The sequence below is a fragment of the Echeneis naucrates genome, chromosome 13 (genome assembly GCF_900963305.1).
Source record: "Echeneis naucrates chromosome 13, fEcheNa1.1, whole genome shotgun sequence".
NCBI classification, from domain to species: Eukaryota; Metazoa; Chordata; class Actinopteri; order Carangiformes; family Echeneidae; genus Echeneis; species Echeneis naucrates.
The window spans coordinates 13,048,110-13,060,184 of NC_042523.1; the positions used below are offsets into that span (position 1 = coordinate 13,048,110).

Genomic DNA, 12,075 nt, shown 5'->3' on the forward strand with positions numbered 1-12,075 from the left:
GCACAGTATCGTCCAAATATTTTGCTTCTGTTATTCTCTTAAAAAAAATCAGAGGACGTTTTTAACAGGGGAAATGTTACTGGACAGAAGAGTACATTTTCTAAAAATGTTTTTTGGAGGGGAAATGGTGCTGGACAGAAGGGATGTATCATCATTTCAACCTCTGAGTTTTCTGAGCACTTACTGGAATTTGTTCTGGTGTGAACTCAAAGCACTTCATCACTTAACACTGGTTGCGTGATCCTGTTAAAACAGAAAACAATGCAAAGAGTGGTCGGTACCACAGCCTGACCACAGTGTGGTGGAGGGGATAAATGCTCATTTATAAAAGGAGGTAGATAAACAGACCACACATGGTCATTAAAAGATGACCATTAGAGGTCAATAAAAATAGCCTGAAATATTCTGATATTGGTTTCACTTCACTTCAGTGAACTGTACGTGAAGTTTTAAATTAAAAAAATGGAAATATAAACACTTAAATTTTCACTTCCACACTGATTGGTTGGGATTCCACTTAGCATAGTTAAAACAAAACAAAACACTTTTATATGGAAAATAAGTTTTGTTTCGATTTGTTTCTGGGTTGTTTTTTTTTTTTAATTTAAGCTCAAAATACTGCATCTCTGAACTGAAGTGAATCACAAATAATTTGGTAATACACAATTTTCATTCTGAATTGTAATATTTAACATATGAATATGTGAGTGGTCACATCTTTAACAACAGGAATCAATTAATTAAACACAAAATTCTCTTGCACTTTGGAATAAAGTCCTTCAGACTCATCAATGAAATTTATAAAACTAAGATTTGAGATCTGTTTTTCACTGTCTGATCAGCGGGCTCATTTTATGTTGACCTTACAGATGTTCTGATGTGAGAGGAGAAAAAAGAAGAGTATTTCCTAAGTGTTCAGCTCTGATCTGAACTACACACCCATACTGCAGCGGCCCCATGCAAATATGTGTGAGCACACGTTCTCTGGTGTTTAATGGTAATGTGTGCGTATGAATGTGTGCGTGCATTGGCTTGTGCAAATGTGTACGTTGTTTTTTTTTGTTTGTTTGTTTGTTTTTTTATTAAACAGCTAACCCCTTGCCCATCACTGTGAATCTAATGTTATCCTGCCATGTTTGTGAATACTCCACCCACTCATCAAATAAAATGAACAAATGTAAAAAGAAAAACTGTGATACAGATGATAACAATAAAATATTCCATTAGAGGAGCACAAGTCAAAGTGTTGTTGTTTCTTTCTTGCTTCTGTGCAACACATACAGACTTATGAATTGGAATGGTTCTATTCATTTATTATCCAGCTAAATCACATTTCATATGTGATTCACATTGATCAGTAAATTTGCTTCTCACTTACATTTTCACACAGGATAGTTGTGTGCTATTCTTTATATTAGGTGCTAACACATCTTAATAAAACATTATGGGTCTAACAGAAGTTCACATAGAGCCTTTTGCTACATGTGACACCAACATTAATTTACCCAGCGAAAGGAAACAAGTACAAGGGACAAATCAGTAGCAGAATAAATATTGTCACTGCCAATGGTTATATTACATTCAGCAGGACACATACTATTGATCTGTAATATAAAAAAAGTGTGGAGTAGGTGAGATTAACTCCTGGGATGAAGCAAGTAATCGTTTGACAGTGTTGAATTCTTGTCACCATGAATTGGTCTGAAATGAACACCAAAGCACAGAGAGTACATGGAGACCGTCTCACTTATGAAAAACTATATGCGGCCGTGCATCACTCTGTGTGTGTGTGTGTGTGTACATGAGTGGTTTGCTCATGTGTCTGTATGTGTGCATCTCCATGAATTTGCAAGTGTGTGTATTTGTGTGTGTGTGTGTGTGTGTATATGTGTGTGTTGTCTGAAGCAGCCCCAGGGAGGGGCTCTGACATTGAAGACGGGTTAAATCCTGTTTTACATTCAAGTGGCAGGCCCTAGTTCATTAGAGTGAGGATCATTCCTCCTCAAGACCAAAGGAAGTGCATACTAAACAAGTGCAGTTGTTGGGGAGAAAATGCCATTGTACGTGCAAAACCGTATGTACTGTATGAGTGTGTGTGTGTGTGTGTGTGTGTGTGTGTGTGTGCACTGATATGCTGTGAACAGAGCTGCAAAATAACCTCTGATTTCTTTCTTCGTTATCTCTTTTTTTGTGGAGTACTGTCTTTATATAGAAGTGTAAAGGTGCTGCTTGTACACTTTAAATTGTTTTGCACTATTTGTATCAATATGTGTGTATGTGTGTGTGTGTGTGTGTAAAAGTCATGGCGGCTCTCCTGACAGTCTTCCACTCATCCTGTCAGTGAGTCACCCATACGCCCTCTCTGTCACTGACTTTGATGGCTTATCTTACCTCCTGAATTGGAGTCGTGCTCCCGGGGGAAATACCTCAGCACATGTAAATGCATTTGAAGGAGTAAAAATATGGGTAGGAATAATAGAGTGAGGGATGGTGGAAGACACCCAGACAGCCTCCACCTGGCACCAGCTTACTACACCTCAAAAAAAAAAAAAAACTCTTTCATTCCTCCTCTACTACTTCTACTATTTTCATCTTTGTCATTGTTTCACAACAATCTTCTCTTTCTCCTCTCAACCAGGAGAAGGCCAATCCATTCTTCATGCCGGTCTCAAGGCAGATGCTTTGATCCGTACATATGGCATTTAACACCTGAGAGCAGATGAGCAATCTGTGCTCAAAATAAGCAGAGGTTACAGCTGCTACTTTCAGGGCTGAGAATGTGAAGCTGAGACTGGAGACGATGCTACACCTGGACTTGGCACTGTGGCTGGTGTGGTAGTTTCTGTAGCTACTCGGGGTCTGGGGTAGATGGTGTTTGTCAGTGAGGGTGCGTCTCCTGCCTCTGGGCGCCCTGCCCTTTAGACGCGCCAGGCCTCAGGAGCCTCCTGCATGCCAAACAGACCTGTGCAGTCAAATGCAGCCACGGAGGGGAGAAGGGAGGGGAGGGGAAGCGAACGTGAGGAGGAGTCCAGAAAGAAAGGACTTGAGGGCGAGAGGGTAGAAGAGGATCTGAGGGAGAGAGCTGAGGAGGGAGGAGAGGTGCTGGAGGGGAGAAGGTGGGGTGCTGGTCACACTGCAGCAGCCATCCAGACACACCCTGCATGTGAAACACAACTGCACTGAAACGCCTTGGGAATCAGCGAAGGAGAGGTGGGAGGAGAAGAGGAGACTCAGAGTGAAGGAGAGAGGAGGAGAGGAACAGAGGGTAACTCTGAGGTGAGTCTCAACAGCAACACTGTGTGTCGATGGCTGGGAGATATCACAGACCTTCGCCCTAACCCAGTCAGCGATGGCTATCACAGACAAAGTCCCCCATCACTGACACTCCCACACACACACACGCACTTCTGTTTAGTTAATATATTCACACATGCTTGCACATGAGCTGCTCATTATAAAAATTATGCATGTACAGCATGTTTGTGCAGACAGTTTGTACATCTTTTGACTAGTGCTGCAGGGAAAGCAACTACTGACTCTGACAGCATTTCCACATTATATTGGGGCTTGTTTGCATCGCACTAATCGTACTAGTAGTTCTTACTGAGTCACAGGTAGAGGCCTTTACTTGGACTGATAATTTGCATGAAGTGTTTGGTTTCTTGAGAAAGCATTTTCAAATCTGCTTCATGTCCGTTTGCCAAAACAAACATTGTGCCCTCTATTAATTTCTGTAGAATTTGTTTCATCAAACGTGGAGCAGCTGACATTCCTAAATTTAAAATGTACCTGTCTATAGACTAATTTCATTATTTTTGTCTCATTAACTCTGAATCAACACAAAAAGAGGAACATTTGGAAAATGGAGACATTTGGCATCAGTGGTAAAAGATGAGAGTTTGTGGGACCACGGCCAAATAAACCAGCTGGGGCGGGGGGGGCTACTGATCAGGAGAAGCCTACTTTAGGTTTCAGGTATGACTTATATCAGTATTTGTTGCCCCCACCAAAAAGGGAACGAAATTGCTTTATTTAACTCCTCATGTTGTGATGTACTTCACTCTTGTTTCGTTTTGTGCTACTTATCATCTCGTGAAAAATTAGGCACCACTCTTCTGTTTAAAAGCAAGTCTGTTTAAGCACAGATTTCTTTTGGCTTTATTACTGTTTACACAGTAGGATGCATTGAAAGTGGTGCACACACAAAAGTAAACAACAGTGAACCCCATTCCCACTAATTCAATATTCCACACACTCAACTATTCAAAACAGCATTAAAACACCAAGTCTATGGATACACATTCTATTGGTCACACCATCTGGTGTGAAATTACCCCAAAACATAAAATGTTTATTACATTTTACATACTGTGCATGTATATATATGTATACAATGCCCTGTGGATATACAACCACAGAAAATATGTAAAAAAGAGTCTTTCCTAAAGTGTAATCATTTTAATGACAAATGAAAACTGACGAAAGTGCTATTGTCCTTATAGAACAAGTCTTCACGGGGTAAGTTAAACTTGTAAAGATAAAATTAAGCCGTCCATAATTTATAATCAAGGAGAGACTTCAAATATACACAAAGTATATCCATTCTCTCCACATCTCACAGCATATCACAATTACTTTCTTTAATTGCTCACTTTTATGAAAACTTCAAGTAGTCAATCACAGTCAATTATGTTGAAAAAATTATAAGACAAAAGCATCCAGCAACACTTGGCAGAGAAAAGCCAATGTTCTTATAAGTGATTGCATACATGCCCTGAAAAGTAAACTTGAAGAAGAAATATATGTAAATGAGTTCAATGTGCCTGTGAATGTGAAGATATACAAAATGTAAAAAAACAAACAAAAAAAAAAAAACTTGTTTACTTACAAATGATAGAAGAAGTGGCGCAATTTTGAATATATGTGATTGTAAGAAATGTTACAGAAAAGATTATTTGAGTGTAAAATTGTTGATAATTCTCTGCATTTCTGTTGGCTATTTCCAAAAGATTGAAAAAGTCTTTCTTCACCTTTACATCAAGAACAAAGGATAAGATTTGTATCTCTAAACCCACAGCCTGCTTGCTTGCACACATGCATACAAATACAGGAAAACCCTGAATCAAAGCACACACCCTTTCCATTCCCCATCCCTGGAAAAGCTCTACTTCTTCGGCCCCTTGCTGTCATTGTCCTCACTGTCATGGGAGCCAGGGTAACCCCGGAAATCCCTCCTCTCCTTGCACTCCCGACACTCTTCCTCTTCCTCTCCCTCCTCATCCCCCTCATGGATGATCTCCACCTCCAGGCGGCCGATGTAGAGGGATACCGCGCAGAGCCAGAAGAGGGCGACGCTGCCCACCGCAGCTCCTTGGAGCAGCAGTGCTGGCACTGACAGCAGCATCATCCTCCGCAAGGCAAAGAGGCTGCCAATGTACGACGCACCGCCAAACGACACACACACACCACCCAGGAGAAAGAAGGCTGGAGGAAAACAGATTGACATGGTTTTATTGTGGAGATTCAAATTCTTTATTCACTCTAATGAAATCTGGGAATAAGCCAGCCTGCAGCTACTCACTCTCCTAATTATTTAGGTGAAATGAGAAGTTGAAATGGAATATTTTCTGGTACGGAGAATTATTTTAGACAGCACAATCATAAAAGATGTGCGATTAAACACACGTGTAACTAACAGGCCTGGCACATTTAATACTAACCTGATTAATGACTTATTACAGTGGCTGTTCAGTTTTGTTTTTAGCTTTAGACATTAATGTGGATCAATGACCATAAATCAAGGTCTTGTTTAATAAATTCAAACATTCAAAGGTAGACTTTAAAGTAACCATGATATTGGTTACAACAAGACATGTAGAATTCAAGGATCTCTCCTTTTTTTTTTTTTTGAATCAACTTCAGTCTTTTGCACATTGTGAAATTATTCATTTTAAACATTCTGGTGAATCCACATATAAAGTCAGTTCCAAGGTTCTGCTTAAAAATTTAAAGATTTTAAGACAAAAAGTTACTGACACATTAAAAAAAAACTTCAGTTATTTCATGGACATTTGGACTTTCATCAATTTAGGACGTGTTTATATTTTCATTTAATTTTTCATTAATAATCTCTTTTGAAAAGATTCAACCTTTTGTTACTGTGTCACCACAGAGCATGGGAGCTCTACTGTACGGGAGGCCGTGTGTTGGAGCCTTTACCATATCCTGCTTCTCGTCCTACTTCACTCTGGACAAAAGCAATGACTCCAATCCCTGTTGCCAGCAGGCCGTTCCTGAACCAAGAGAGGAACCCTGGAAAACAGTCAGAGTTAGAAATAAATAAACATGTCCAAGCCTAAGGCTCTGTACTCACATCTTATACAACATACACACACATCTAGGTATTAGAGCTACACAGTTGTTAAATATAGAATTGTAATTACAGTATGGCCAATATCTGATTCAAAAGAGTTGTTTTAATAATGATAATAATAATAATAATAATAATAATAATAACAGATTTTCATCACAAAATAGGCCAAATTAATTAAAATAGGATCTTCTCCATATTTTCCAGCTCTACAATAATATCATAAATATAAAGAGTGTGTGAGAGAGAGACGTTAAGTTAACAATATAGTGAAACAGTTTCAGATAAGAGTGGAGAAAAGTAAAGGCTCATTAATTTAGATATTCAATCACAGCTGTGTCCTTAAGACACAATACACAAAACTATGTCTGTGAGTTGACACTGAACTGAGTCGATATGTCAGCACATGGACTGAGACCTCATCACTGCTGCAAAACTGTGATGATGACCTGAGACAACCCATGAAAATACAAATCACATACAAACTGTTCTGTCTCTGTGAAGTTTATTTGGCAGAAAGGAGCCAAAGTGACAGAGTTATGGAGCTGGGGTTACCTGTTTCATGAGACTTTCTCAGCATCTGGAAAAAAATCACAGAAGAAATGAGTCACTAACAAAATAAAACAGTGAAATGTCTTTGGGTGACACCAGACTCCTGGAGCTCACTTCCTTCAGAGGAGAAACGAAAACATCTGTCATATCTTTTTATCAGACACAGTTTGGTTTGACGGGAAAACTACAGCGAGGCTTCTTTTTCCCCCCCTCGGCCTGATCTCACCAGAGCGTCCGCCTTGTCGAGGTCGGTGAGCGGGTACTGCTGCGGCTCCGGCCCGCGGCTCTTCCCCCACGGTCCCTTCTCTCCGTGCCGGAGCCGAGCGGAGCCGTGTAGCTTCCGCAGCGGAGCTCCGGCGGCGGGAGGCCGGACGAGCTTCAGCTTCACCACCCGGCCGAAGTGGGACACGACCTGCGGCAGCTGCCTTCTCATGAACAGGCAGAAGAGAGCCATCACATCACTGGCCCCGGCCGGCTACACTCGGAGCAAGGAGCCGAAGCACAACACGACCTCCGGCCGCCCTGTGAACCCCGACCCCGGCCAACGACAACCCGGAAAGACGCTCCGCCGGCGGGCGGCCGGGCGGCAGACAGCGCCCCCAGCAGCCCGGACATGACGTGGACGACCTTAAATCTATGTATTTAATACTGATTAAATACATTATTTTACACCGTAGCTCATATTTATTATTTTTATATTGTTATGTATTATTTTCGCCCCTTAACCATGCAATGATGTTTCCCCCGAAAATGTGCTTCAATATTCTGTGATCACAGATTTTCGCCATACGAGGGAGCCAAAGCACAAGAGTACAGTTTACACAGCTCTTTGTTTATTTGTTACATTGAAAACTATTTACAACACAGACAAGCTGCAGCAGCCACAACCACAGAGGCCTTCAAATAGAAAAACATATAAATAAACATGAGTTATTTATTACTGTCAAAGCGGTTTTCATGTGTTTTGTACTTTATGCTGAGTTTTTGTCTTCTATCGTACTTTGTATTGTATTTTATTTAAAGGACCAAGAGCCTGCAATAAAGACATTGCAATATGCATAATATTTACAAAATACTGGGCTCCCATTAAAGGCTGACCGTTTTCATTATAGTTTTGACTCACAGTGGATGAGTGTGTGTTCAGAGGCAGAGATCTGTGCTTCCTGCTGTCCTGTGAGGATGAGTGTCCTGCCTTTTCCGAAGGGGTCTTTGTCTTCTTCAGCCCACTGGGACCCGGGGACATCCATGCCTACTCCACCTGATTGTTTTGTGTAAGAGGAATGGAGAGTTGCTTAAATGGGAGTTTGTGTGTGTGTGTGTGTCTGTGTGTGCGTGTGTGTTGATAGTGGGGTCTTTTACAGACAGCCAAATCTTTGATGTCATGCACAGCTGAGCCTCTGGTTGCTCTCACGCTACTGTCCCCAGCACAATGGGAGACTAATATTTGTATACGCACATACAAAGACATGCACACGATTACACACAACTGTTATCCAACTTATAAAAGTCTGATTGCTCCTCGGTGATATTTTGCCATATTGCAGCAATAGTGCAAAACTTTATTCTTGATATCATACTTCATGTTTTCATCTAAAGTCTGTCAGGTCTCTGCATATGTTTTTGCAAATTAGTTGTGCTATTGTATCTCTAGAAGCTATAGCTTTAGTAAATTGTGGTGATAAGATACACAAACACACACACACACGTTTGATGGGTGTGGCGCAGGCTTTCCAGGATGCTGTCCAGGCCAAACTATATTTCCTCATCATGTAAAAGCTGCAGTGAGCATGTGGCTGTGAAGGGAGGAAGAGAATACTAACTGTGAACAGGAACATGACTGTGGCAACACTGAACAATAAGCATGTTTTCTGCTCTCTTGGACTTGATTTGTCATCCGCAGGTGTTTTGTCATGAATTCTGACAGAAGATCATCATTGGATTGAGTCATTTATTGTCCCACATTAAACCTTGATGTTAGCGTATGTCATATCTTTTAAAACATTTCGGTTGACACTGACATTTCTTGTCAAGATGTAGGCAGAAATTTGCTTTATATTTTTAAATATTTTAAGGAAGGCTAGCAGCACAGCTGATTTTCAGATCCCCTCACTTTTCCATTTTTCCAACCCTTCTCGGTCTCTCTTCTCTTTATCACTCTCTTACTTTTCCCATTGCTCTCATTTCCTCATTTCTTGTCAAACTCTTGTCATCCTTCTTTTTCCAATGTTATAGTTGCAAGTCTAAATAAAGGATCTTATATTTCCTTTTTGTCTTTAATTTCACAGTGTCAGCATTTCCTTTTTCACTCTAAGTTCCCCCTGTTTGATCTTGAATGAAAAGTAGAAATCTGATTTTCCATGACACTCCAGCACTGCTATCTATTTTTGAAGCGGTCATCTCATAGGCATGACCTTCATCATCTGTGTTGTCATGCATCCAGTCACACTGGTCATTTCACTCTTGATTTTTACAGCAAACTCACCTGAAATAAAACATCATGAAATGAACTAATGCAGTAAATCCGTAAAAAACGAACAGATAGACAACAACAACAAAAACAGAGATAGATAATTTCATTAAAAAAAACTGTGGTGAATGAAAATATTTTATTTCCAGCAATAGTTTCATGAATGAACCAGAGCTGCTGGATGTGTTTATGTTGCATTGGCCTGCAAAGACAAAATAACCAAGTCTACTTATAGGCCTCAGCTATCTTTTGACCCTTTGCAGCCCTCTCTGCTTCATTCCTGCGGTGTCAACAGAAAGGAGGAAAGACAGAGAGAGAGAGAGAGCGAGAGGGACAGAGAGAAGGAGGAGATGTGTATACGTGCAGAGTTGCACTAGTCTATGTCACACAGTCTGGGGGATTCCAGCCAGCTGCGTTGGAAGCACTGACCTTGGCAAAGAGTGCACTGTTTTTCAGTCCTTGGGACAAACAAGTGTTAGATATTAGTGTCAACTGGTCAGTAGCCAGATGATTTACTGATATTCATAAACAGAGGGTTTGTTCATGTTACTGCTGCAGATGTCGGGAAGGGCAAATGAACCAATACACAAGAATAACCAACATGCATGACACAAATCCAAATATTTTCATTTTGAGAGGAAATACTATGATGAAGCACCACTACAGGATGCAGGATGGGAAGCTGTTGGGGTTATTCAGTGTTGCGGGCACTTGAATGTGTGTGTTTCTAAGCTTGTTTTTGCCTTTAATTATACCAAAGCTTTTCCATGGATCTCCTGTTACATGGAAACCCCGATTTATTTTGAGATGGCTTATTTTCTCTGACCATAATATCGCTGCTAATGGCATCAGCGGCCCATTTATCACTGGCTGGTTTGCATACGTATGTGCATATATGCATCATATCACCATATGTCTGCAGCAATAAAGTCATGTCCAAACATTGCCTTGGGCAATATGGGAACTTTGTGCATACTGTATTATCCTCAAGAATAAAGCCAAATAATTACTCATCCTTCTCTTCTCACAACTATGTAAACAATGGTATCATTCTCACTGTAATATCTAACTGCTGTAGTTGCTTGGCAGTGGCCTAACCTGGAGGGATTGCATTAAATTCTCATCTCTTCTTTTACCATCTAAACCGTATGACTTGAAAACAAAGTCACTGAGCAAATACTGAGTGGCAAAAATGTGCTTCGTCCCTTTAAATAAACTACCCCCAAGTAGAGCCAACCTTTGGACAATTCTTTTCTGCTAGATAAGCTGCCTCAGTGACAAATTGGACTTTATGGTTGTGTCTTACTTTTCGAAATAAAAACACAATAAAGATGCTTCACGCCTGCATATCAGCAACAATAAAATTCACAGTGCATTTACAGTCACCTGATGTGCTGCTCTCAGATGAGCACCATCGGCAATAAACCAATAATAAAAGAATCTTATCTAATAACAATTTGATCCAAACAGAGATGGAACTGCTTGGAGATTGTCCTCTTGTGGCAGATTTACTGAGATGATTAACAGAAACATGATCTACTGCTCACAGATGACACATTTTTCTTCTTGGGAGTTTAAAGTATTTGTACCTATAGCTTCCATCTACACACAAATCAGAGCAAAGAAATCAGTAAAAATTTAAAGTCTACATTGCAGAAGATTTACTTAGGTGGGTGTTGTTTTTTTTTTTTACCTATCCTCACTTTTTGAATTTAAAGGAACAAAAAACCACAATGACTTCTTAAAAATTCATTCCAGAGTATTTATTCCATCACTCGTGTTTTATGTCAACAGATCTCAGTTGGCGTGCTGCTGAGTTATACCTTCCTGTTTTCAGCCCAGCTGTAACCAGAATATTGTCCGGAAGATGATTTTCTCTCAACATTTCAAATAATATTTTTATCTTTGACTAGTAACTGGTCTTGACTGAGTGTAATGACTAAGCATGCGGTCAGACATAATCGATCCAAATCCAGATGAGCCTGTTAACCACAGCTCCTCTTCAGTCCTCCTGCCCTGTGTCGGAGAAATAAGTCTATTTGCAAGCTCGACACCACGACCATGATCAGCCTCACGATCGACTTTATTAGCCAAGTTATGTGCACACATACAAGAATTTTGAATCTGGTTTATACATTACTTGGAATGGACTTTCATATAAAAAGGTGTGCAGAATGAGGACAAGAGCTGAAAAATAAGTTAAGGAATAACACCAAAACAGTTAAATATATGCGGCCAGTGGTAAGGATTAATGTATAGTTTTATTACCCTTACTATTATGTGGATTTGAATGTTTGTGCACCTAAACAAACGGCGTACTGCTCATATCTGCTCAGGAATGAAAGCACTCTGGACTTCACATGGCTGCTGTCCAGGTCCACCCAAAGCGTATAGGAGATAGAGTTTCACTGGAAGTAATGGATGGATGTGACATGCCAGTGCTTTGTCAATACGCTCTGTCCCTGATCCCTCAGGGTGAAGCACTAATCCAGCTCCCTAATCTCTGGCCTACCTTTATCATAGCAGATTACATCACTTCCTCCCCGCTTTACAAACATATAGGTATTGAATGTAAGTAAAGTTAAAGTAACCTGGGATTGCACGCAGTGTGAGATCAAGGCTCCAGGAATAAACAAGTCAGGCAGTTCCAAAGTTACTAACCACTCCCCAGTACTGACATCATTTA

At 40.4% G+C, this 12,075-nt stretch overlaps 1 protein-coding gene across 1 annotated transcript; it reads right to left on the reverse strand.

Moving 5' to 3' along the window:
- Nucleotides 1-4,129: 4,129 nt before the first annotated feature.
- Nucleotides 4,130-7,472, reverse strand: tmem160 (transmembrane protein 160). The gene is made up of 4 exons (XM_029517111.1): nt 7,149-7,472; nt 6,926-6,950; nt 6,220-6,312; nt 4,130-5,484 (listed from the first exon to the last, which is right to left on the reverse strand). The coding sequence occupies exons 1-4, from the start codon at nt 7,374-7,376 to the stop codon at nt 5,165-5,167; spliced, it is 666 nt and encodes a 221-aa protein (XP_029372971.1). The 5' UTR covers nt 7,377-7,472; the 3' UTR covers nt 4,130-5,164.
- Between the last annotated feature and the right edge of the window lie 4,603 nt (nt 7,473-12,075).